Source organism: Microchirus variegatus (genome assembly GCF_963457635.1).
Source record: "Microchirus variegatus genome assembly, chromosome: 6".
NCBI classification, from domain to species: domain Eukaryota; kingdom Metazoa; phylum Chordata; class Actinopteri; order Pleuronectiformes; family Soleidae; genus Microchirus; species Microchirus variegatus.
Window position 1 is genome coordinate 6,619,565 of NC_139807.1, and position 28,000 is coordinate 6,647,564.

General features: G+C 41.0%; 1 protein-coding gene across 1 annotated transcript in view; it reads left to right on the forward strand.

Annotated features, from left to right (window-relative positions):
• Positions 1–594: 594 nt before the first annotated feature.
• Positions 595–28,000, forward strand: part of fgfrl1a (fibroblast growth factor receptor like 1a) — a gene marked incomplete at its 3' end in the record, with an annotated part of 87,950 nt that continues 60,544 nt past the window's right edge. The window contains exons 1-2 of the mRNA XM_083891794.1: positions 595–1,013; positions 3,595–3,715. Of these exons, the coding sequence (XP_083747920.1) occupies positions 3,652–3,715 (64 nt within the window). The 5' untranslated portion in view covers positions 595–1,013; positions 3,595–3,651. The remainder of the gene's footprint in view (positions 1,014–3,594; positions 3,716–28,000) is intronic.

A 28,000-nucleotide genomic window follows, 5' to 3' on the forward strand; every position in this document is an offset into this window, starting at 1 on the left:
TCCCTTTTTGAGAACTTCACTTTAAATATCAAAAAAACAGAATAACTTCATAAACTAATGTATGGGTATTGTGATGGTTATAATGAATAAAATAACATAAATAAGAAAATATATATGGAAAAAGCATTATTTCTCTTTGGAATTTAAAAAAAAAATGTTTAATTATCTCTCAAAAAACAATAAATGATGTGATGTTTCTCATGTACATGATATTTATTAAAATCACAGTCACTCTGGATCATCCTCTCTCTCTCTCTCTCTCTCCCTCTCTCTCTCTCTCTCTCTCTCTCTCTCTCTCTCTCTCTCTCTCTCTCTCTCTCTCTCTCTCTCTCTCTCTCTCTCTCTCTCTCTCCAGCCTGAACCGCTCCAAATTTGTCCAGCACAGTGCTGCTCTCTGATTGGCCCGCGCTCTGATTGGCCCGCGCTCTGATTGGTTGAAAGTTGAGCCGCTGGGCAGGTCCGTCCACGCACTTTGTTTTCTCGCCTGCGGCTGAAGTTTGGACCGTGAAGCGGCTGCCAGAGGCAAAGTGGACGCGGTTGCTCGGCTTTTTTACGCTAATTACCCGAAGTTACGTCAACTGACGAGAGGAGAAGAAGCACTTTTCATTATTTTTTTCTTATTATTTACTATTTTCTTTTCTCCTTTTTCTCTGTTTCCCGCTGCAGTTCCTGCTTTACACGCAGTCTGTCATTCAGAAATACTACATACGTCTTGTACTTCTCACGTGTTTGACCTCAGTCTACATAAACTGTGTGTTTTTACCTTTTTCTTCTCTGTTATTTATCGCTCGCGGTGACTTATTGTCAGCATTTTAAAGGCTTTTTTTTTTTTACATCATTATTTCACTACACGCTCGCGCTGCAGTGACATCTCCTCACATCTCCTCGCGCTGCTGTAATTAAGAAGCTGAGAGAGAGAGAGAGAGGAGGATAAAGTTAGTCCGGGATAACGGCACGTTAACGTGCAGGACACCACTGGCTCAACGATAACTGGAGGATCTGTCATCACAGCTGTAAGTCTGACTTCAATAATCTCACATTATGTTTGCTAATCTCACACAAAGTCTGCTTAAAATACTCTTAAAGTAAGTCTGACGCCACTAACCTGACACTTCATCTAACTTTAATAATCTTAAAGTCTAACTCCATTAATCTGCCACTTTATTCTAACTTTAATCATCTTAAAGTAAGTCTAACTCCATTAATTTGACACTTTATTCTAACTTTAATCATCTTAAAGTAAGTCTAACTCCATTAATCTGACACTTTATTCTAACTTTAATCATCTTAAAGTAAGTCTAACTCCATTAATTTGACACTTTATTCTAACTTTAATCATCTTAAAGTAAGTCTAACTCCATTAATCTGCCACTTTATTCTAACTTTAATCATCTTAAAGTAAGTCTAACTCCATTAATTTGACACTTTATTCTAACTTTAATCATCTTAAAGTAAGTCTAACTCCATTAATCTGACACTTTATTCTAACTGTAATAATCTTATAGTAAGTCTGACTTTGTTGCAACAAGTACAACTTCATTATTCTGACAATAGATCTAGATGTATACACTTTAAATGAAGTCTGAATGTTTTAATCTTGAAGTAAATATGAGTTTATTAGTTTTACGGTGAGTCTGACTTTATTAATCCACCAATAACTCTTTATCTAAATCTAATAATCTTAACAGAATAATCTGTATTATCTTTAAGTAAGTCTGATTGTATTAATCTTACCTCAAATCTAACTTAATCTTACACTTAGTCTAACTTTATTACAGTGAGTCTTACCTCACCTAATCTTACAGGATCTTACATTTTACATTAAGACTATAACAATACTCTAATTCTAATAATCTCATAGTAATCAAATCTGACTGTATTTACCTCACAGTAAGTGTGTTTTTATTCGTCTTACTTACTAAATCTACCTTAATCTCACACTAAGTCTAACTTTCTTCATTTTAAGTAATCCTGATTTTCTTCTTTTTTTATCTACATAAAGTTTAACTTCAATAATCTAACTATAACTTTGATTTAATGTGTCTTACCTTAAAGTCTGTTTTCATTCGGCTTACCTTAAATCTCCCTTAATCTCACACTAAGTTTAACTTTATTCATCTGAAGTAATCCTGATTCATTTAATCGACATAAGGTTGAACTTCATTAATCTCACTGTAAGTTTGACTACAATTACAGACTTTAAGCTAATCTTACACTTACTTTAAGTTTGATTTTATTACTACATCATGCTCTTCACATGAGTCCTTTAATTCCACTGGTTTCCTTAATAATATGTTGAATTTAAACTTTTCACTTTGCTGATGGACAAACTTTATCAATCAAGTGTCATATTGTTTCATAAGAAGTTACATAGGTTTACTTTATTACAAGCACCGATATTAATCTCATGTCTCATGAAGGAGATTTAAATATAAACTTGGCAGGTTGTTCACTACTTTAAGTTACTTTTTTGGATGTCCACTTATATACACCTTTATCTTTTACCTATCTATCACCATGGCAACACCTGGAATTGTCTTAAAAGAAAGGTTTATAGATTCTCCTCTTGATTGTCACCAATCACTTACCCCGTGCTTTGTGATGCCAGTTTCTGTGAGAGGTTGACTATTTCTTTTCGCCGCACGTGAAGTCGAACTGAAACGAGATCTCGTAAAAGGTTTGTGGGAAAGAATTTATGCGGCGTAAAAAGATTAAATCCACTGTAAGAAGAGACACGGACAGGTGGACAGAATAAATCTGTAAGGAAAATAGTTTGACTCAAACTTGGACAGATTTATTCTGGTGTCCCAGCAGTGATTCTTTTTTTTTTCTCCTGTAGAATTCAAGAAAAATATCCAGCAAAAGTAGATTAGGATTTATCATTTTTGGAAGAAAGTGCTTTTAACCTCCCACCTTCTACATTTTCCTCTACCTAAAAGCTGCTTTTTTTCCCCTCAGAAATGTTATAAAAGTAGTCAAACCTATGACAGCCCATAATAAGATCAAATGTTTTTAATTCCATTGCGCTAGCAGCTATTTTATCAAAAGTTCTCTGTCACATGAAGTAATGAATGTGTAGGGTGTTTATTTTATTTTTAAAGGTGCCATATGTAAGAATGTGGCCAAAAACGGTTACTACATTCAAATTCAAAATACCGAGGTCTTTTAGGTTTTCGTTTTTTGACGTAACTGGCAACCCGTGGATGCTCGGCAGCTGAGGCTCTACTGACTGCAATGATTGGTATACGGCGGTAGGTGGCGCCACATGCGAAAACATGATTTCAAAACAAACACTTGTTTACATAGTCTGCAAACAAAATGTTTTAATGCAAATATTTTGTTTGTACTGTTGTTGTTGGTGAGTTCAGTTTGTTACATGAACATTATTCCTGAGTCTCTGTGACATATTAGGAGGATTTTATGGCCATTTGCTTTAGATTTATTACATAATGCACCTTTAAATTTGATCTGATAGTAGATAATGCAACCATTTAAATCGCGCGTCATCAAACACACACATAATCACTGTAGTTCCTGTATTCCCGCAGTTATCTTTCAATATGTGTAACTTTTCCTCGTTCACATGTCTTGCAGGTCAAATAAGCCCCCGATCATCACAGTTCTTTTTTATCTGTGAGAACTAAACCAAAAATGGAGATCCTGTGGTTGTGTCTGCTGCTGCTGGAGATGGTCCTGGTGTCCACGGCTGTGAGGGGTGAGTACAAAAAGCTCTCATTTCAAAACAGACTCTTGGTCACAATGGTCTCACTGGCAACACGATGGGCTGTATCTGTATCCCAAGTAGTGTTCCGCAGATTTATTTGACACGGGAGTAATTTATTGCAGTGTCATGTTCTGTTGTTGGATCGTTGAGATGTTGCTGACACGCTGCTGTTCCAGCCCCAGGAGGGCTTCTTTTTCTTTCTTTCTTTCTCTCTCTCTCTCTCTTTCTTTTTTTATACTTGTGGTTATGAGACATTGCGGTCTGAACGCTCTGGCTGTCTTTGTCTGAAGCCAAGAGCATGATGAAGACAATGGGGGACGTGCGTACCCCCGCTTCTTTCTTTGTCCTTTTCGACAAGTTTTGTCAGGCACTATAATAACGAGCTTTAAAAAAAAAAAAAAAAAAAAACTATGTGCCTTGTAAACATCTTTGTCAGCGCGTATTTTCATAGGTTTTGCAATATCCGCACATACTTGTCCTTGGGTGAACTTCCTGTTAAGCTGCTGTCGGTGGAATAGTTCAATAAATTCATTTTAAACATCTCTGTAGTCTGACAGCTATATAGTGTTTTGGTTGAATGACTCTCGAGTATCCCACAATTATATTCCCGAATATTGGTCCCCCCCCTCTGTGTTTCCCCCGACCTCGGTCCAAACCAGAGATACTCAGTTTATTGTCACAGAGATTAATCAGTTAATCTTTGCAGCCCTAATCCCACAACACTTGGTCCAATCAGGAGCAAGACGTGCATAGAAGAGTAAGCAGGGGAATGCTTGGGCTTAGCAGTTGTTTATTCAGTTGCCGTCAGGTCACTCTGATCCTACCTGAGAGTTTATTCTGCAAATATGCTGACTTTGCGGGTTGTCGGTTGGTTTTCCGTTCAGTATCAGTGAGTATTTTTAAATGCCACCTCAAGGAGAGGGTGATAAGCTCCAGAGCAGGACCGTCACGACTGGACACAGCAGTGCCAACTCAGCAGCTACAGAAGCTCCACGTGGACCGAGAATGTTCCTCAGCCCCGGCTGGTCACAGAGTTGTTGGTGTCCGTTCCCAAGATCACACCGATGATGGGTTTTTCAGCGGGAAACAAAGCTGCATTCAGCGAGGCGAGGCCGAGGCCTGTGTGCAGACACGGGGCTGAAAGTAAACACAGGGTCATAGACCGCAAAGAGATGAGATTAGATTAGCCTATTAGGGAAGTTTGCTGTGCAATGCCACAGCATTTCCTCCCTGCCCCCCCCCCCACCCCTCCTCACCGCCTGCAGTCTGTCAACTGAACGGGGGCAGGCAGCAAAGAGAGACAGAAGGTAGAAGAGAGGAAAAGAAAGAGGAGTTACTGGAATTTAGAAGATTGGGATTATAATGAACGTATGTGGGGAATATGGTGTTGAAGAAGATGTGAGAAAGTGGGCATGAAGATACATAGAAGATGTAGAAGTTCTTCCTGAAGGCCACACTTAACTTTAACTGTTGCTAGTTTAATTCTCCTCCACATGCAGGCTTCTCATGGACTCACACTTTCAAAACGTTGCATAAAATGACACAAATTGCACCGTAGATCTTCTGAAAAATCGAATTCACCAATGCAGAGCTACTTTAGGAAGCTCACAGTTCAAAATGTGTAACCTTAACCTGGAGTGGGAGTTGCCACAGAGGTCTAACACTCTTAGAAATAAGGGTTCCAAAAGGGTCCTTCTACAAGGGCCGAGGTTCTACCTGGAACCATTAGCTTCTTCGGGAAAGGGTTTTTCAAGGGTTTTCGGTAACACTAATGGTTCCAGTAAGAACCGTTTTGATACAGAGAACCCTTTAAAACCCCTTTCCTGAATAAAAGCGTTTAAAGGGGTTCTTGGTGGAACCCTCCAAAAGGGTTCCAAGTGGAACCTTTATATAAAAAAAGTTGAACCTGGAGCCAAAAAGGGTTCTCCTATGAGGGCAAGCCGAAGAACCTTATATGGTTCTACTTAGCACTACTTAGCCGCTGAGCAGTGTATTTGCAATCTTTGTTGACTGGCACCTGGACAATATATATGTATTAAGGAACAAACATACCATAAGTTTACTGCTTATGCCTGTAGATGAAGTCAAAAAAGCATATGAAACCCATTAATGATCGCCAAAAATCCATCTTAAGATGGTAGGGACAGTCTTGAAGTCTTTAAGTCTCTGTTCTGTACTTGATTACATCAAAAATGGGACAGTTAGTAGAATAAATATCATTATAATAAGACATCCATATGATACTGATATCGTATACAACCACGAGTTATCAGTCCATGTTGCATTTACCTCCCAAAGCCATAAGGCGTTTTTGTTTTTCCAGACAAATGATCGTGAAGAAACGTCTTCTTCCTGACTCCACTTCTTAATAAGAGAAGATGCATAAAATATTTTTTTATGAGGCACTTGATGATTAGTGAAATGTCTGAGATAAATATACATATGCTGGAGGGGGCAATAAATGTTAGACGTATCAAGGGACACGAGTATATTTAAAGCTGTAAAATGAACTTGGCTGTAGTCGTCGCCTTTCTGCAAAACCTTCTGTTAGAGTAAAAAGTGAGGCAGCTACTGTGTGTAACTCCAGGAAGTTATTTCTAACAGTACATTCACATTGTGCTCTAATTTTACTCCAAAGTACAGCGTGAAATGGCAGCAGCACAGCACTGTGATGAATTATTGGACACCGTGAAAAGCCAAACGGTTTTAATGATTGTTACTGGAAGTTTCATTTCCCCGGGTGTCCTTGGAGTTGAGCGTTCAGATGGCACCGAAGTATGTTTTCCACTGTTCGTGCTGATTGGCCCCCGGTGCAAGCGGGGAGCGCTGGAACGACTCGAGGGCTTTGCTGGATCGCTGCAAGGCGCGGAGATAAAGAGGAGAAAGTGAGTCGGAAGAGTGTGTAAGATATGCAGATACAGATGAAGGGGGAAACAAAACATTTGGGAAAGGGAAAAAAACAACAGGGCGCAGACATGACAAACGAAAACAAAGACAGCGATAAGCCACGGTGATCAGACACAACCAGATAAAGATGCAACATTTATGCCTTTATTACAGCAGATGTCACAGAAAGTGCTCTCCAGAGGCTTACACAACCGCACTATTTGAACTGGTGTCTGGGCCACACTGTGTGTGTGTGTGTGTGTGTCCCTGTGTGTGTGTGTAGTTGAGCATGAGACTGAGCAGCTGAGAGATTAGCATTCTCCCCTGTTGGTTGAACAGTCTCTTGGGTCACAGACTGGTATTGAAGGCCAGTACATTCTGAGCTTCCTGCTGCACAACGAGTTTCAAGTATGGATGATAAACTTTGACATATTAGTCATTTACTTTTCCCTTTTTTTTGTTTTCCTATCAACTGAAATTAAAGCATTAACAGTTTATGTTATGCAAAAAAACTACAACCAGGAAGAGAATATTACAGAATTGGTTTTGAAGGTTCAAATTGGATGTGCATGTTATCTTTGGCATCATTCAGAGGTCCAGTGCTTAAGAGTAGAACAAATAGAAGACGACTCCACTCACCCCTGTCATTCCCAAGAGTGTCATGAAACCTTGATGGCCTTTGCCTTCCGGAAAGGATGTTGTAGTCAACAAACATTCTGAGTAGTCTTTCAGCTGTTCAAGGTTCCATAGATAGAGATTTTAAGTTTATAACTTGGTCTACGCTGCCTGGAGTTATTGCAGATTGTTCACTTTAGCTTGTGATTAAAGTTTTATACAAACATACTTATAAGTTAAAGTAATGTGTTCAATGTCTGCCAATAAACCCCCTGTGAAATGTTACTCATAGGTTTGTCTACATTGTTACCAAAAGCAACCCATGCAGATGAGATGATTATGTGTCTGGATGCACAACTCTGATTTGATTACTTGCAATTAACATTGCGGACAGTCTGCCAGAGATCTTTTTCAAATCTCAAGCTTAGATGCACAGTTTAATAGAGCTATGCCCGTAGTCCAAGATAATCAATTTATTGGCCGCGTACGTCTGACTCCACCTCCATAGTTGGCGCTGTATCTCTCTATAAGCTAGTGCGCATTGAATCAGTTTCCTGTTTACCTTTTTTTAGATCTGTATGTTTCGTACCTACAAATCAGTTTGAGCATGTCTCTTGCGGTTCCTGCGTTGTCCGGACAAAGACGCCGCCGTCATTTATAGTTCGTCTCCGTCTACTTCCTGGTCAAAGCCCGAGGAGGAAACACCAAGTCCGACCCCAGTCCGACTAAGCGTACACTCTTAGAAATAAGGGTTCCAAAAGGGTCCTTCTACAAGGGCTGAGGTTTTTTAAGGTTTCTTGGTAACACTAATGGTTCCAGTAAGAACCATTTTGATCCAGAGAACCCTTTAAAACCCCTTTCTGAATAAAGGGTTCTAAAAGGGTTCTTGGTGGAACCCTGCAAAAGGGTTCCAGGTGGAACATTTATAAAAAGGTTCTACCTGGAGCCAAAAAGGGTTCTCCTATGAGGACAAGCCGAAGAACCTTATATGGTTCTAATTAGCACTTTTATTTCTAAGAGTGTTTACATGCAGGAGTAATCAGACTATGAATCGCATCATCCAGGTATGTTAGTCCGACTAAGACTAGCTCAATGTTAGTCCGATTAACATGCTTACATGACATGAAAAAAAACAAATTGTGATGTATTAGTTCAAAATGTAGATAACACATTTTACAGAAGCAGATGTTGCAATTTGCAAATTCTGAAAAGAAAAGCAGATTAACAGTTTTCAGATACTTAAGACGTATGTATTATCATGTGTTACTGGAGCAGAGTTCACGCGTCTTCCACCCCCTCGCTTTAGAAACAGATTGAGGGAAAAAAAAAGACGGCTATGGACATAAATTAGATGATGAGTGTGGGTTGTGTGCATGGAGTCCTCGATGCATTTTTTCCTGTCCAAACAATTTAATGTTTCCCAGGTGATCTCACTGTTGAGACCACCCGTGATCCATAGCAAGCGAGAGAAACAGACACAACGATGAGAAGTTTATTGTTGCACCGAGTGTTAAAGAGCCACAAATACTTTCGAAAAAAAAAACACATCTCAAGCTGCCAAATATATGACATACGCACGGAGTCGCTGCAGAGAAACGGGCAGCATCGTCGCTGCAGATAAAAACAGCGAGACGGTGCAAAGTGTAAACAACCACATACGCAGATGCCGGACGTGTATACAATGAGAAGAGGCTACCCATAAATATGACCTAACACATGTAAAGCGCACACATGTGGTACAAACGCACACAGAACCCATAAAAAACCTCCTGTCCCACACACGCTCATGACTGGGGAACGTAATTAGCATCCCAGTGCTAACAATAGTATGTAGGGGAGAACGGCGGGAAAAGACATCAGAAAACGGATAAATAACTGAACTTTTTTAAAGAGTAAATGATGGAAATAGTGACATATAGGCATAACTAATGGATAATATCAGTCAACTGTAAAATTACACAAAATTTGTTTCCACAAAACCAAGGTAATGTATTTAAGTGGCTGTAATTACCTGTCGAGAATCCGTAGATATTCAGATAACTCTCAAGGAAATGTTCGCGTTTTCCTTGGACCAAAAACCACCGTTGCCATTTCTTTCTTTCTATTTTCTGCCAGGCAGTTATTTGACTAACAGTCGAAGCTCTAGACTTTGACGTTTAGGTTTGTCAGAGATGGTAACGGCATCAGTCAGACGTGTACAAAAGAAGGTATTGTTTGAGTGGAGCATTAATGGGCCTGGGTCGCTAAAAGCAAAATTTCCTGCATTTAAAGGTGCATTATGTAATAAATCTAAAGCAACTGGCCATAAAATCCTTCTTATATGTTACAGAGACTCAGGAATAATGTTCATATAACAAACTGAACTCACCAACAACAACAGTACAGCCAAAATATTTGCATTATAAAAAATATTTTGCAGACTGCAAATCATGTTTATGTTTTGAAATCATGTTTTGGCATGTGGCGCCACCTGCCGCCGTCTACCAATCATTGTAGTCAGTAGAGTCTCAGCTGCCGAGCAACCACGGGTTGCCAGTTACGTCAGAAAACGAAACCTAAAAGACCTCGGTATTTTGAATTTGAATTTAGTAACTGTTTTTGGCCACATTCTTACATATGGCATCTTTTAAATGTGTCATGTAATTCAGACTGTAAATGACACTGAGATAATGAGTCACTTAGTTTGAAAATCAACCGAGATAAGTCATTAATCAAGGAAACGTCAGACATTTCCTGGTTTAGTTGGATTGTGTGAGTCGTCGTTGCTTCTCTTCATGTACCTGTAGGATTTGAACTGTTAGCCGTGTTCCTCCGCTGATAATAGTTATATCGGTATTATCGTAAAAAAAAAAGCCATCACGTGTCTCCATGTGAAGAGCGGCGACGGAGGAGGAAAAAGCATCTCGACTCCTCCCTTGAGTAAACGACCGCATACCGCAGACAGATGCTTCAAACACACAGGCTCGGCCTCATTGTCAACAGACACACGCTCGTATAGATTCACATCAGTAAATGTCCTCCTCCCTGCTCCTGTTGCGTGAGCATGCACTGCGTCTTAAGTCACAGCTAACTATCGTAAAACACCATTTGACCTGCTGATAACCATTATACGGCCTGATGGTGGTGATGGGCATCTGGCTGCCAGCCTTAGTTTTATTAAAACTGGCCTGTATATGTTATGACACTATGGTTTCTATACTTTACTATTTTACAGCTAAGCCTTTTTTTAAAAATGCTGTTGACGATCATTTTTAAATGACAGAAAAGTGAAAACTCTGAAAACGTGTGGGCTTTTTGACGATTACGTGGTGATCAGCAGACGGAGTGTAGCTTCAAAGAGCCCAAACGACTCTTTCAGTTCCTCTTGTTAAATCCTAATGTCGGGGCCAAATGACGGAGCTGTAAAAAGAAGCTGTCGTCCAAATGCCCCGCAATGCAATAAATCACTTTAAATATAACTTATCCGTCTCAGGCAGTCGGTTTTACACGACTTTTAGAAGAAATATTTGCAGTCGCGAGCCGTCGTGAATCTCTTGAGTGACACTTTCCTCTCTGTGATCTTCGTCCTGCGGTTTTTATTATATGTATTTGACGTATTATTATTACCCAATCATTGTGCCCTGAAAAATTTAACCAACACTGACGTAAACCCATTTGCAGGGAACTGAATGGCAACCTTAGGGGTTAAGCCCCCCCCCCCCCCCCCCTCCCAACACCTCACTTTTGCAACCTTTGTTTTACAGGGCCTGTTAATGTTAAAGGCTATTAGCCCACATTTAGATAAAGTCAATGTTTGCTTTGACATCGCTAATGGTGAGGTAGTAATGGGGTGGTCTGGACGTTCTCTGCGGGGGTTGATGCTTTGACACGCTGATGTGAAGATGTGATGTGTGTGTGTTTGTGGAGGGGGGGGGGGGGGGGGTGCAGGAGGGAAGAAGTGGAGGAGATAAGGAAACAAAAGAAGGCTTTTTTGGAGTGAAATGTAGAGACAAAGAAAGAAATTCTGAGGAGAAACGATTTAAGCCTCTCGACATACGGCGACGAAGTATGGACTGGGAAAATCATCTGCAGGATGTTTAGACTGTGTGAAATACTGAACTACTGGCCTCGCTGCTAATTTCAATGGAAACGTTCTTCATGTGTCATTTTCTACATATTTTCTCAGCCTGATTTTATTATTACGTTATTATTATTATTATTATTATTATTATTATTATTATTGCCGTCTGTGAAACTTCTGAACTTTCACCAACATAAATACAGCTCTGAATGTAAATGTTTATCCGCGTGCAGGAGTTCGTAGAAATAGTTGTTTGTTTATTGATAAAAGTTATTCAGAAAGAAGAGAAACGGCCGTTAGAACATGAATGTAAACACAGTATTTTTATTAAGGGGGTTTTAGAAACATGTCAATATTTCTTTTGCCCTCAATTTATCCTGTTTTCCATAATCTCATATAAGTGCCATGTAGTGTTTGCTCAGCACCACTTTTGTCCCCAGTTGTATACATTTTGCTGTCCCTGGACTTTACCATTGTACTTTTTTTCTAACCAGGTGACTCAATAACGACCTGGTCTAGAGACCAGCACAGAAACAAGGCAGACAACCAAAAAAAAACATTTATAGCAGTTCCATGTATGTAGTGAAAAAGGGTTAAATGCAGGATCCTGAACATGAAGATGTTGATATTTACATTTCAGTCCCTGCCTGTCGTTATTCTCCTGCCCCGTCTTTCCCAGCATCTGCGTCTTCCCCCCTCAGAGAGCAGTATTGTGTGGGTCGTGGCGCCACAGTGCTGTATTGTGGTCTCAGTGGGGTTGGGGGTGTGTTTGGTCAGTGCTACAGCACAGCAGGTCAAAGGGGGCGACCAGTGGATCAGGGATGGAGGGGGTCAGGGACAGTTTGTGTATGTGTGTGAGAGAGGTATAGGTCAGAGAAAGCACATGCCTGCACCAGAGGAGATTGCAATAACACACCAGGATCCCCACAGGACAACACACACACACACACACTCTGCTTTCACTCCTTTATCTCCCCTCTGTGTCTCAGTCAGCCTCAGTATTGCCACACACAGTTCCAGCAGACACTAATAAACACATTCAGTCTACAATGTTGTCACGATAACAACCTTTGTTTTAACTCTAATATTACATTTCACGCTGATTTTTACTGTCAAATTCCAGTGTTATATTATGTGTTTATTTGTGTATATACAGTATGTCCAGTGTGTAATGATAACATCTGCCACTAAGGCGGACTTTGCATACCAGAAAGGATGAGTGTGTGACACTGGTGAATCAATGCAAGGGACAAGAAATGATTGAACACGATGAAAAAGTATGAAAAAACCAGGAACTTGTTTTTCTGTTGGAGGTTACAGGGGATTTGGAAGAGTCCAAAGTTTGCTGATCTCAATACTAAACTTGCACTGATTAGAACGTGTCACTGATTTTTTTAGTCTTACGTTATTTTTGTATTTCCGTTAGGGGTGGGGGAAAAAAATCGATTCACATAGGAATCCCGATTCTAATCATCCACGATTCTGAATCGATTCATAAACTTCAAAAATCGATTTTTGAAAAAAATAAATAATATATGTATATATATATACATATATTATAATTTTTTTTAAATTTCTGTTTTGAAAAAAGTTAAACACCAGTTTGTGATATTTGTGTACAGTTTATTTTTGTAACTCCTGGGAGAAAAAGGCAGCTAGTCTAAGTTTTTTCATTTGTTTTGAATTAATTTAGTTTACCTTTGTGTGATCACATTATCACATTATCTTATGCAAACTGTATTGTTTTGATGCCATAATTTGCCTTAAGACACTATGCATTGTATACATTTTTGAATCGAGAATCGTATGAATCGAATCGGTTGAATCGAGAATCGAATCGTGAGCCAGGCAAAGATTCACATCCCTAATTCCCGTAGCAGCCTCTGCATTAAAACCACAGTTTCAACTGTTCTCTATGGGACGGCAAAGAATAGGGTTTTTTTTCCCACTGAAATCTAAGTGAGCTTGATGCTGATTGCACCAAAACGGCAAAAACATCACTTCCAGGGAAGCTCAGCTTCTCCCAGAGTCAGTGGAACAGTGGGCAGTCGCGGACGCTCGGCTTCTGCAGAAACATACACGGCATCAGAGGCTTTTCTGCCTCAGTCCTGTGTAGATTTCGCTTGGTGATATTATACTTTTATAGCATTTCAGTTTTACATTTTCCTTGTTCTAGTTGTTCCTTTGCGGAATTGATGTATAAATAACTGGGCCTGACATGAGACTCCCCCTGTTTCAAAGACCAGCAACCGCCGCTGGTGCGAACTGTCTACAGGGAGGTCTGTGTGAGTGTCAGTCTCTCTGCCTTTACAACACACCTTCTCTCTCTGATCTGTCTGTTCTATTGTCGTTCTCTATCTCTCTCTCCCTGACATTTTAATTCCTCTGCCACTTTCTTTGTCTCTGCAGCTCTCTCTCTCCCTCTCTCTCTCGTCTGTCCTTCAACCAGACCTTTACCAACCGGTTTTTAACACACTCGCACACACACTCACTCACACACAGTCTCCAGCTGTTATTCCTGATGGCGTTACAAATGAGATGTTGAAAGGTGATCGCTGGGACAGGAGACGCATACCCTTGTTTTCTTTGGACTTCAGCCTGTCTGGGTCTGTTCAGTGGTGGTGGTGGTGGGGGGGGGGGGTTTTCATGCAGCACTTACTCAGGGCAACTGTGCAGTTGTGTGTGTGTGTGTTTACCTGCACATTTACATCATTGCTACGATTGTAGCATTTAATTGGACCATTGTCCTTGTCCTTAATATAGAACCACCGGCAGGGGAATCGATTTACCGAATGAAGTGTTTCCACCACCGCTACACAAGGTGGCAAAATGCCCCCTTTCAGCTTGTTAGTAGTCGACGTCTCCCGGTTGACCTATTATGTCACAGAGAACGACTTCAGCTGGCAGCTTGTCATTAGCACATTGAGCGGCAGTCCTTTCCACCATCCATTATCTTGTAAATATTTCCGTCTTTGAGCTGACAGGACATACTTCGCCTTTGTGCTGGCAACCTGAGTCCGACTGAACATATATATGCACTAATTTGACCCCCTATCACATGACCTGGATGTGTCAGTCCAACTTTAAAAGTCCATTTAGAGCAACTTCAGTCAAAATATGTCATATAATTAGTCATTTTTTGCACTCTCACCATTTAGCGATAGTGAATTTGACCTCCAAACATCAGTAGAGAACACACAATCTGGGCGCAGAAGCTGTGGCCAATGGGGGATTGGGTGCCTTGCTCAGGGGGCACCCCAGCCCTTGCCCCGTTCCAGGATTACAAGCCCAATTTCTTTCCCCTTGGCCACGTAAACGCACTGATTGGCAGTGAGGATAACGACAGACACGAGAACCCAAAATAATGCCACTGGGACCTCACTCTCAAATGTAATTGATGTGTTATTGACAGTGTGTTTATAAGACACCCAGATGACCTTGAACCCCAGGAAGTGAAGGCTGATCAGGGGCAGGATGTTAAGGCACACAGCTTTAGGAAAATATTTTTCTGTAAGCTCTTGCTGTATACCTTTGACACACTGTGCTTGTTGTGTTGACTTCTTGTTTTGCTTAAATCAGATTGTAGCTTTGGAACCATAAGATTCACACACAAGATCACACCTCTTCCTTATTTTATCTTCCCTTTCCTTCCTTTCAGCCGAGGCAGGAACTGCACTGAATGTCTGATTCAAAGGGGGCTTTATTTTCACCATCACTGTGGGCGTAGGAACTGTTGTGGACCAGTTATCCCCCCCCCCAACAAGAAAAGGAAAAAAAAAAGACATCCTAAAATTTAAACATGGCACAAAACTGAAAAACCACAACACATGAGGAGACACAAACGCACGGCTATTTCTCCCCAGTGCCAGCTGTCAGTGTGGAATCCATACTGCAGTGGGAATGTGAGAGGAGTGTGAGAGATGTGGGGGTGGGTTCTGCAAGATGGTAAAGTCTTGCAGGATCATATACCAGCCTATATGACTGTGGCCAAAGGTATAGACATTTTATGTCATCTGCTGTTTATTTATTAAGTGTTCTTATAACTAAAAAGCAACATTATATGCTTAAAAACACACAAATTGTTTCATATTTTAGTTTCATTTGTGTCACTGCTGGTTGACGAACAATGTGCAAAAACCGTGGAAAACTGTTTGGTGCACAACAGTCTCCGCTTTCATAAAGGAGGGCTTTCCATTAGCCTGGGTTTGGTCCATTTGAGGCCGAGCTGTGCCAAACCAGTGATGGCATGTGTTTCCACAGGTAGCAGCGCCACAGCCAATGCACGGTGGTCTCCTGTCTTAAGTTGCATCCTCAGAGGCTAAACTTGTGCTGGAAACGAAAGAAAACCCTCTGTTTTCAAAAGTTGGTGATACTTTCTCGCTCATTCTGTAGTTGGGGAGTTTTATATAGATGTAGGTGAATGTTTTCTTAAGTACTTTAAATGTCGAAACCTTGCCTCTCAGCACGTCGACTCCGTCTGTAAAGGCAGTAGGTTTTGATTAAGATCTAACGTGCTGTTGAATCTAAAAGGTTTACCTGTCCCTATAGTGAATTTGGCCCATAAATCTAATTACATTTAACAAACCTACAGTTTTAAATCATTTCAAACTATGAAATCGAGCTTCAAAATTGCACTTTTGCCCTTTAAAGGCACAGTGTGTAAGAAATACTGACATCTAATGGTGAGACTGCAGATTGCAACTCTTCCACTCAAAGCAAGGCCTGAAGTACATTAAAAAATGTTATTCTAACGAGTTTTTAGATTAAATCAGGGCCGGCCCAAGGCTTAAGCAAACTATGCTGCTGCTTAGCGCCCCGTGACCACTAGAGGGCCCCCAAGAGCAATTAACTAAAAATGTTTTAAAAAGTTTGGATTTCTGTAGTTTATTTAGACTTTTTCTCCCCATTTTTACCAAAGCTTTTTCACAGTTTTTACATAGTTGTCAGATGTGATTATTTAACTTTATATTTTATTTGTTATTACAAATATGATATGTATTTGTTTATTTTATTTAATGCTGTGTTTTTTACAGATGAAAGTCAAATCATCTTCTAAATCTGTATTACAGGAGTGTATTTTGAATCCCCCCCGAAGATTGTGCACATTTTTAGATTTACAGACCTTATTTATAAACCGTTTGGTTTTATGTACGAACTGTCCAGGGCGTACCCCGCCTATCGCCCAATGTCTGCTGAGATAGGCACAGCACCCCCCGCGACCCTCTGGTGGAGGAAAAAGCGGTAGATAATGGATGGATGGATGGTTTTATGTATTGATTCTGTGTCGCCAGTAGGGGGAGTTGCTGATTTTGCCAAATATTAATTGAAAGATTTTTCTGTAAATTTGCAAATCTGGTGTCTGCTTCCATGCAACAAAAAGTTCTCAAATTTCGTTTTACAAGTGTATTTGTATACATTACAGAGTAGAATAAGTAGAATAGCTTTAGTATAGTAGGTGTGTGAATGATTAATAATCATTATTATTGGCAGTAACAGAGGGCCCCAAAATCAAATTTTGCTTGGGGCCCCATGGAGGATTGGGCCGGCCCTGGATAGAATGGATTATACACTTATACAAAAGTATTTATATATATATATATATATAATGTTTGGCATTAGAGTGGTCCTTTAAAGGTCACATAGAGTGGTCCTGTTGCACATATATGTGAGTTATGGAGGTCTTACATATACTAACTTAATATACTTACATATATTAAGTTGTTTTTATGGTCAAAATCCTCCTAGTTGATGTAAACGAGCCGATTGAAATCTGTCCTTTTCGAAGCGCTTGTCAGTCGAGCTATTTTTAGCCATAAATCTCGCCCGAGAAGACAGAGTGTGTTGTGATTGGCCAGCCAGCGTAGAGCCTTCCCACCTGTGTTGTGATTGGCCAGGTATCTGGAAGTGACGTAATCTATCACGTCAGCTCTCAGAAGCGCAGCGCCCCCTCTGGAGCGGTGGATGCATTGCTACTCATTATCAAAACATTGTTTTAACAGTGTTTAAAAATAGCTTTGTCACGACTCCCCGCCGCAGTCCCTTTATGACTTTAAACCAGAGTCAGACCCAGAGTCAGAAGACACTGTTGCTCGTGAAACACCTCCACAACGGACGTTATTCTTCTTCTGCGGTTCAATGTACGCAACCGGATGTGCCCGGACTACCGCCCGGAGCAGGACGATCGGTTGTTCAGGAGAACCGCTGCTTACGTAACATTAACGGGATTTTCAGTGATCTCGTTGAGCCCCGAGATTACAATAAAACACAACTTTCTCAGCAATGGCTGAACTGTTTGTTTCGAACCGTCAGGCTTCATAAACAAGGTAATGACGCAGATACACACCAAAAAAAACAGCGATAATAGGAACTTCCGGTCTAGTTCCGCTTTAACTCTTTTTGAGTTTGAGAACAGGGAAATGTAAGTAGGTTTTGAGAGTTTATCTCAGAGAGACAGTGTGTGCTGACACGGTTTGATACAAGTCTTTCAGGCCTTTTCACATGCAGCCAAAGTAGACAAGATTATTGTTAATAATTTGAAAAGCAGCAGAGAATGGCATGACTGGCATTTCTTGCATTTTTCCTCAAAGTAACAGGGAGAAGTAGAAAAAAAAAAACGTAACTCAAACAAAGTATCTCCAGATAGTGGCTACAGCTGCAGTCAAATAAACCGAGGACAATAATCCCCTGCCAGTAACAACACAGAAACTTGCGTATAGCTAAAAGGCCTGCAAACCAGTTAGCCGTGTTAATGATTCCCCACTACGCGGCCCTTCGTCACACTGGTCAGCTCAGTGTATATATATATATATATATATATATTAGCTGGAGGTAATCCCTCTGTTGTGCTGGCACTGTTATCACACCAGGACACAATGGCCTTTTTCTTCCACGTGTAATTAACAAAGGTACTTATGGCTGCTTTGTGGGATTTAAGTGTTGTGTTGGCGGAGCTTTAGGGGAAGGCAGTGGGACACGGTGGAAAATAAGGAGGGTGGGGTGGAAGGCAAAGCTCCCAGATCAGTGGTGTTGTGGTGGGTTTAGAGTTGAGGTGTTCAGCTTTAACCCTAGTGGATTAGTTGTGGTGAGGTTGAGGTATGAGGAGAGAGAGAGAAAAAAAAATGTCTTGTTTACTCTGGCTAATGTATTTAGTTGTCAAACATGTTTTAACACTTATTAATCACTAGTTTATTTAACACTGTTAAACAAATGAATATGAAATATGATTTTGGTGCTCGGGAGAAGTAGCCGTTTTTTTTTCACTTTATTTCAGCAAACAGTCACAGCTTTGGCTGATGAAGTGGCAACGAAATCTACCCAGAACAATATTTTGATTGCAATTTACACACATAGCACTCGCATCCATGCAGAAAAACAAGCTGAAGGAAACACGAGGGAGGCAGACGGAGGCAGAGATTTGTCCATACTGACAGCTACAAATGACATGGTGAATGATTGGTTTCAGCTGGTGTGTGTGTGTGTGTGCGTGCGTGCGTGCGTGCGTGCGTGCGTGCGTGCGTGCGTGCGTGCGTGCGTGCGTGTCGTTTCAATCAACACTTCATAGGCGCTGTTCTCAACTATCTCCATCTAATCTACAGTGACACACATATTATACATATTTACTGTAGAAGGAATCGGCGAGTTCTCTGGCTTCCTGTACGTACGCATGAATAGAGAGCTTTTATGCTCTGAACTGGCCCTTGACGAGTGTCACCGTACCACGTCGTCGCTGTTTGTTGACTCTACGTCGATTGTGCGCAGCGAGTTTTGTTCCTTTCCAAAAACCAACCAATCCAGCAGGTACGGCCACCTGACAAAGAGACTGACGAGACATTTAAACGCGAGGATGTTTTTAAACGCAGTTTTTGAAATGAGGGACATCAAAAGATTGAGCGTGATATCCATTTTGTGAAATATGGAGGTCCCACATAGAGCTTGTATTTGGAGCTTGGACCCTGTGTGATTGACAGCCAGTTCCATCCAATAGGCACTTGGTTGTATACTAAATTGGGGGACGTCACTGCAGGATCGTCCTCTTCTATCCACGTGTTGTACATGGTGCCAACAAAAGTAAGGTCAGGGCGTCGACGCCACCATTATTTATTTGTGTGCATACAGTACGGTATGCTGCAAATTTGAAAAAAAGAAGGTTCAGTGCAAGGTGTATGTGAGCGAAAACACGACTTCCCTCTCAAAGGTTTAACTCCACACGTTTGAAGTCACTCAGCATTGTTGCGTCTTCATTCTCAAGTCGTTTTTTTCTGTCTTTCCTTTTTGTCTCGTCAGTCAACAAAAGGAGATAAGCGTGTAAAGTCTCCCCACACACACACAAACACTGGTTTCCATGACTTCAGAGGACATTACATTGACTAACATTCATTTCCTACTACCGGCCTAATGTAATGTAATAATTTACTCATTGTGGGGGGGCTTTTTGTCCCCATAAGGAAGACAAGTCCCCGTAATATGACTGTGATCTAGGTCCCCACAACATGAGGTAATACCTGGAACACAAACACGCAGGTTTGAGCAACTGTTTTTCTCACGACTCTGCCCAAACAGATTGGTATGACCAGGTTTTGGTCTCCACAGGGACAAGTGGTCCTGACAAGGTCAGTGTTTATGCCAAAAAAAGGGTCCTGAAGAGACAGCAAATGCAAGTACAAACACACACGGTAGTCTAAGAAGAGACAGCGACCTGAGCTGAACAAATGGACTTAGTCACGGCTGAGGATTGGTGTGGAATGTGGGAGGGGGGCATGTTTGTGTGAGTGTATCTCAGTGTGTGTGTGTGTGAGTGTGTGAGAGAGAGAGATGCGTTATATGCATGCTTGGAATGTCGATCTCCCCACCCAGTGAACCAGAAGACACACAGGTGGAGGAGGAGGAGGAGGGAGAGAAGGAGGAAATACAGGAGGAAGGAGAAGAAAGACTGGGCTTTCAAATACAGCTTGTATTGTCATTTTCTCAGTCAGCGTTATTTTAATAGTTGGCTGTAAACGGTTTTACTTACAGAGCAGTAAGACAAGAATGTTCTCAATGCAAATTACTGCACCGGCATTGAATGTGCACATGTTATTGGATTTAAAGGTGCAATAGGCAGGATTTTTTTGTTATTGAGTTTTTCGAAATGTCCTTTCAGCGTAATTTAAATCAAGTGATCTGACTCCATCTGTTCAGGGGCTTATGAAATCAGTCTCTATCTTTATACATGTTATGTCAATATGAGAGACCCCATCGGAGCTCTATCACTGAAGTGCATCACAGCAGGTGTGTGTGTGTGTGTGTGTGTGTGTGTGTGTGTGTGTGTGTGTGTGTGTGTGTGTGTGTGTGTGTGTGTGTGTGTGTGTGTGTGTGTGTGTGTGTGTGTGTGTGTGTGTGTGTGTGTGTGTGTGTGTGTGTGTGTGTGTGTGTGTGTGTGCGTGTGTGTGTGTCACTGCTGTTAATGAATGACAGTGTCTGCCTCCAGAGCGCTGATAAAAGTTAGGTCGAGGACACCAGTCGGCTTCTCACCCACACACATGCACACAGACGTTCGCACACACACACACACACACACACACGGACACACTCTCAAAGAGTGTTAACTATTTCTTATCTTGCGCTAACTATGTCTCGCCTTATCTGTGAGGCACGAGACACTGCGCGCACACACGTTTACTATGTTTACTGCACACAAATGGACGCATTTACAATGGACATCAAATAATGGATTAGGCATCATCTTGTTCGAGGCACTGAATTATCGTTAAATATAAATTTTTTACTACGAAAACAATCTTTAAATTGTACCTTCCCTCTTCCACTACCTTGTGTTAGATGGTCATTGATGGTCATTTATCCCAACATGTCCCTGTCCCTGTCTCTCTATCAAAGTAATAACAAAATACCTAGCAGCGTGGGATCATGAGCTTCTGCTCACTTCCGATTAAGTGACCGATCCTCTCGATATGTGCATATACCACATAATGATGACATTCCGATATTAGTCTCGATATTTTAATTTTAAAAATGTAGCTGACAAAATAAGCCACATTTATCTATTTTGAACAACAAAATAAAAACGGCAAGATATTGCTCAATTATTATGTTGTATTTCCCTGCAACGAAAGTATTTTTAAATTTTTTTTACGATTGGAAACTCAAAATCACGTATTGCATTCGTTTACTTCGCTGAATGTGACTTTTCAATGAACCTTGGTCCATTAGTCACAGGCTCCAGGTGCTAGCAGCAGCAGCAGCAGCAGCAGCAGCAATGGGTCGTGCAAAGAACTTTTAATACATTCTTTAACAGCAAATCTACTCATTTTTCTGCCACATGGACTTACAATGTAAAACAGGAATTCAGTTCCCATTAAAAAAGTGTTTCCTTTTACTATAGAAGGGGCAAATCAATCACTTTCATAAATGTTCTTTCTCTGGCTCATTTAGATGAGTCATTAACAATGATTCATTCTGCGTCGTAGGCCAGGAACTAAACTTTTGCAAATTTATTGTTCCAGAAAACGTCTTTAGTACGTTTTCTGAAGGCTGATTTTTTTTTTTTTTTTTTTACTATTTTCCTTCCACCAAGGTCGTGTTTTCACCCATGTCGTTTGTTGGATTGTGTGTGTTGTGAGTGGGATTACAGAAAAACCACTAAATGGGTTTGCACAGAACTCTGCGGAGGATATGGGCATAGGAAGCACCCATAAAATGTTTTGGTGCAGACCCGGATAAGCTTCAGGAAATAACGTAAGGCTTGAATTTTATTTAATGGGACTGTTCGACCTTGGCGACCTTGGTGTTAATTCTTGAAAATATTTTTTTTTGAAAAGGTTTCCTCTTTATAAAAGCTTTAATTCTTATTCTTTAATATTGATTGTGATTTTTTTTTTCCTCTGGCAAAAAGCAGACAGGTGTCCTAACAAAAAAGAAAAGAAAAGTTAGACAATGAGATGCTGTTCCAGTGAAAGGAGCAGGAAGAGAGGGATACATGGGTGAGGATGTAGAGAGTAAAAGGAGACATAAAGTAAAGGAAATGGTCCTGAGATTCTTTGTAGCACTGAAGTGCTTTATATTTTACTGACTGAAACCTGAAAAAACACTTATTTATAGAGTTACATTTTTTCATTTATTTCTGAACAGTAGTGCTTTAACATTGGTGGTTTTAAGTGGAGTTTGTACAGTATTACTCTCCTACTTACGTAATTGGCTCTGGATCAGGACGTCTGCTCCGTGTCTGTCTCTGGTCTTATTTTGCCCTAAAACGTAACCCAGTCCCCAGCCTCCATACACTGATCGAGCAAACACACATACACACACTGAACTGGAATAGTACTTATGGCCTTTGACCTACTTTCTGCCCCAGCTGGCCAACTTGCCCCATGTATTTGGTCTTTTTCACCCACCATACTAGCTCCTCGTTCTTTGCCTTTGTTGTTTTATAAGGTTCAGCACAATCTGCTGTTGCCCTCAGTGATCTTCCACCAGCTATTAAGTTGACATTTAAATGCCTTCCCTAGTTGACTAGCAACAAACGCAATTTCCAGGTGGAAAAAAGGGGGACTGGCAGGCACCACAGAAACAGGGTGAGCCAACTGGAGCCAAGAGGAAGAAGGTTCAACTGCGGGACGACAAAATCATAAGAAACATTTGCCTTGTAACTTATAATAGTGCAGATGAGGTCTTTTGTGGAAATGTGGAAAGGGCATCCCAAGATTTGAATGACCTTATGGCGTGTTTCCACCAAAGTTGAACGATTTGGTGCCCTAACCATTCCATTTTTTTTGTACCCATTCTTTGGGGTACCAGATACGGTATATGTGGAGCTAGACCCACGACGGTCAGCTGATTTGGGCGACAGAAAAGCGTCACTCCCTTGCGACCGGTGTTTCTTCAACGCCCGCGGTCTATTCTCACACAGCGCTCGATGTTTTGTTGCGATAAACGGCCACAAAACGAGCATAAAAACATGAGCTGCTGGATGTCCTCCTTTGTTGTCCTTTGTGTTGTTGTCTGCTGTCTTATACTGTACCAAACCAAACTGTACCATGATGGAAAAACGGCTTTAGAAACACAGATCCAATTATGTCAATAGAAGGCAAACTTTCAATTGATCTCCAGGAGGAATGGTTGGACTTTTCCACTGGTGAAAGGAATTCTGTGACATCTAATAACTATTTTGACAGTCTGGGTGGATAGTAAGATATACTAGGTATTAAGGAAGAAACTAAGACCAAACCCAGACACACCGACACTAAATCTACTCGGTCAATCACCATAGATCATTCAGGGTGAATAGGTTGTGGGGATGTGAAGCACAGAAGTGTTAAAGCTTTCAGGTAAACAGGATAAATAGAGGGATCTGGGATTAGTAGGAAATGTTTCGAGGTTCGTGATGATGGTCCCTACAGTTGAAAGCCTCCCTGTGTTCCAATGCTGAACATAGATGTAATCATACATAGCCACAGCCGCAGTGATGCAGATAAAAACAACTTTATTTATCTCTCGATAGCTTTATATTCAATAGTGTTTTGTAGTTTGGAGAGTTGAGACACAGAAAAAAGTGTAAACACAACTTGAAACCAAACCACATCAGGTCACTCGAATGCTTTGGAGACACTCTGTCATCACAGGAGACAGATGTGGCATTTTTAATATGCTCAGTGTCAAACACTGTGAAATCTAATTTCCTCTCCATCTCGGCCCGTGGAAGTTTCGGCGTCACAGAGAAAACATGGTTTCGCGTCTGTGTCGGATCTGGTTTAAACAAGTCGTGACTGCAGGATGTTAATGGACCGTTGAGGATGTCTCCAGCGCTGTCAATCCAACAGGAAGTAAACATAATAGAAGGCGATGGAAAGTTACAGTCTTTATTGAAGGTACTTATTAAAATGTCAGTTTCTTGTCCAGCCTGCACTTGACCTGTAAATCCCCAATTTTAGCAGGTAGTTGTTTACGGGGATTAAATCCCCCTCCTTATCTCCTCTTAACTCCATTCCTGAACTGCCTTCGTATACGTCGTCGCTTCTATATTTCACACACACACGTGTGTAAATGTATTTTCGCTTCCTTTCTGTACTTTTATCACTTTCCTTAATTTGGCTCATGACACACTGTAACTACACTCAAGCAAGTATTTACTGCACATGATGTGGTTTCTTTGTAAAGGCCTTTACAAGCTTTTAAAGAATGTTCTAGGTTCTGCCCTCAGGTTCTTGGTGGTTTGTAGAAATTTATGGTCTCAGTTTCCCCCCCAAAAAACTCTTGTTCCCACTTTCCATCGTTGGAGAATAATGCGCCTTTCTCTCTTAAGTAATGACACCTCTGCAGTGTTTATTTTTAAACTGAAAATACATTTATACATGAATGAACCTTAGCCCATTAGTCACAAGCTCACTCCAGGTGGTAGCTGCACCAGTGGGCTGTGAAAAGAACGACATTTTGAAGTTTAAGTACATTCTTTTACAGGAAATCTACACATTTTCCCAGTTTTTTTTAAAGTGAATGAATCATTTTCATACATTTTCTCCCTCTCTCATTTATTTGGATAAGGTGTGTCATTAAAAATGATTCACTGCGTATGGAAGGCCAGGAACTAAACCGAGCAAATTTTTTGTTCTTGCAAAGCGTAACAGGAAAATGTGGAAAACGTTTTTCCTTCCCCTGCTTGTTTTCTGGGACATGATATGAAATGTTAAAAAAAAAGTGTCTTTGTTTATATCTCATTTGAGAAATTCTTTAGTACATCATGTATATCAGGGCTATTCAACTAAAATTCCCGGAGGGCCAGCTTTTCAGAAGGCTGTCCAGCTAGTGGGCAGATCAACCCCTGTACTACTATTTTGCAGTAGGATACAAATAGATACAAAATGTTATCAATTATTTAGCACTTATTTATTGAAATGGCTGCTAGTTTTGTGCAAAACATGTAAGTAACAAAACCACCAACATTCAGGTACAATACATTGTGCATATAGTGCAAAAAGGTTACAGTTGCAGTACCACCAACATTTGGGTATAACGGTCACAATTGGCTCAATATAAAGACAAAGTGTCGCAAAGTGCCAGAAATTGGCGAAGCTACGGTTTTATTGGCTTTTTAATAACACATTCATTATTCGGTCCAAATTGCTTGAAGTGCCGGTTCTGGCCCCCCAGTCTTAACTTGAATAGCCATGATGTATATGATGCTATTCGGGCTTTTAGCTAGGATTTTTTTAGAGGGTGTCCCCCCCCCCCCCCAAAAAAAAAAAACCGGTGCACACGCCTCACTAAAGTCAAGGCATTGCAATTGTAGAGGGTGCCCCTCATCTGGTGCGGGCCTTTTTTTTCTGCGCACCGCCCCTGCTGACTGTTCTTCTCTCTCTCCTGCTTTGTGCGCCGCTGTAAGTGGGCTCTCCGCAAGTTTCGCTTTTGCGCAAAGAGACTTTCCAGCATTTAATAGGTGCTGTTCCACCGTGTCCTCGAGTCTTGTTGGAATCGTTTTATTGGTGTTCCACACTGATCTCTTTGCGGCCAGCACGCGCCTGTCTATACCCGCGCGTCATCACAACACCGTTTCCGTGGTTACCGGGGGAAACGGGAGGAAAAAATAGGGCGTCTTTTGGGCGCCCGGACGCCCTGCTGGCTAAAAGCCTGATGCTATTGCTGCTTGAGGTGACCTAACAGCAGTCAGTCTTGAATGTGGAAAGTCAACAATAATACAATGAAATATCTGTTGAATACAGAGTTAAAATTGTTCTGCGCCTTTACGAGTATGTGCTCTCAGAGACGTGATTGTGTGAGTTGCTTCAAAGATCATGTTTCAGCAACAGCCACTTGTGAAAGTCTGTCTGGCGGCTGCATGTAAGTTTTTGTTTCGTGCACGCCTTAGGTCCTCTCTGTAGATGCACGTGTGTCCCTTCGATGATGTCGGCCCCCGGGGGCCTTAAGTGTTTACTGACAGGGCAGAGTAACAAGCAGCAGTTGACCTTCTGATGAGGTGGAAGTGACTGGGTCACAACAAGAACATGTCAGCGCAGCTGCGTGTATTCGTGTGCACCTGAGGAAGGAAACCTAATGTGAATGAATTACTCCTTTTGTTGCCTTAGGCCACAGAAAGGCAACTCTGTGAGTGTGTAGGGGGTTTTGTGTGTGTCAGTGACAGAGATGGAAGAGGAGGACGGAGGGCACTTTTTGGGTCGTGATTCTGTTACGGTGAGCTGACCTGATCAAAAATTACAATTGTGTGACGCAACAACAACAGCTGCTACCATCAGTCTACAGACTCGCGGTCCCGATGGTGGTGAGAAACATTGACGCAAAAAGGCCTTTACAGATAGATACAGATAGGCCGACATACTTTACTGAAGCCAAAACTGGAAATGTTCATTCCATCAGTTGCGGCTGTTCTCAATAAAGCACTGCTTTCCATACAAATTGCACTTTAATGCAGTGCACATTTATTTTCTTTACTCTTATTTGTGCAATTGGGAATGTTTGGTGTGATGTGACTTTATGCCAGTGCCATAGAGGACTTTCTAAACACGCAGTTGCACTGGTCATAGATAATGTAGATGGTAAAGATGTGATAACGGGAGCGAATTCAGATCACGAGTTGTGAGAAAAAAGTAGCACAGCAGCAGAGGAGGATCACAGGGTTCAAGCAAAAAGAGTTGCGTAAGTAGTCGGACCTGCGTGTTTTCGGGTAATTTAAGCAGCGAGCGCACGTTTTCATTGGAGCACACTGTGGAAGGATAAACCTTTTGCCAGGTTTATGATCTGAGCATAGTTAAAAATACAACTTAGAAATAAGTGTATTTCATAAACGATAACTGCTTTCAGAACTGATCGGACATTTACGACCCTTTTGCGTTACTTTGCTCCAGTCTTTTGACAAACGCGTAGTGACACATCGCGGCGCATGTATACACTCACACTCACACACACACACACACACACACACGCTTCTACCTTGTGCAGTACATCAACACAGTGTCCCGCTGTTAAGTGCTCTCCATCAAAAGCATTCCTCGGCCCTTTCCTCGAGCTCCAGTCTCACTTCCTTGCCAATAACAACGTTGCGTTGGACCCATCTGACCCAAAGTCCAGTGGAACGTTAAGGGGATTAAAAAGAGCGAACTCTGGATTCTAAACCCAAAACATAAAGAGCAGCCGGCAGCTGTCACACAAAATATGCAACACATATTGTGAGGTATTTTTCTCATGCATTAGAAAACTATGTGCTCAAATGCCTTTAGACCATATTTCAACTCATCCAGTGTCATGTATGTCAGCTTAGAGCTTGGACAACTTTATTATTTGTATTATATTATTATAAGTATTATTTGGTGAGCACAATTTGAAACTGAAAAAAAGAAGAGGTAAACTTTAAACTTGTGTTTACTGTGATGGAAAAATGCACAAAGGGAATATTTTTGTCCGTATCCAAAACAATAAATTGAATATTGTTCATTTATATCGATCTCGTTTTTAACACGGATGTTTATAAAGACAATATAACACTGTAACACTATAAAATCAGTGTCCTTACATGCACTTTTTGATGCCACATCTTTACAACAGTGACATAACATGAACCAGTAAGCACATAAAAGTTTTGCCTTTTAAATCCTAACAATTCCCCGTCTATAATATGTAAATAATCACACAACTCACAAGGGTTAAGTTTGAGAATATAGCGCTTTATAATGTTAGAATTATATGTACTTTACTGTACAGCTGTTGTGAATATT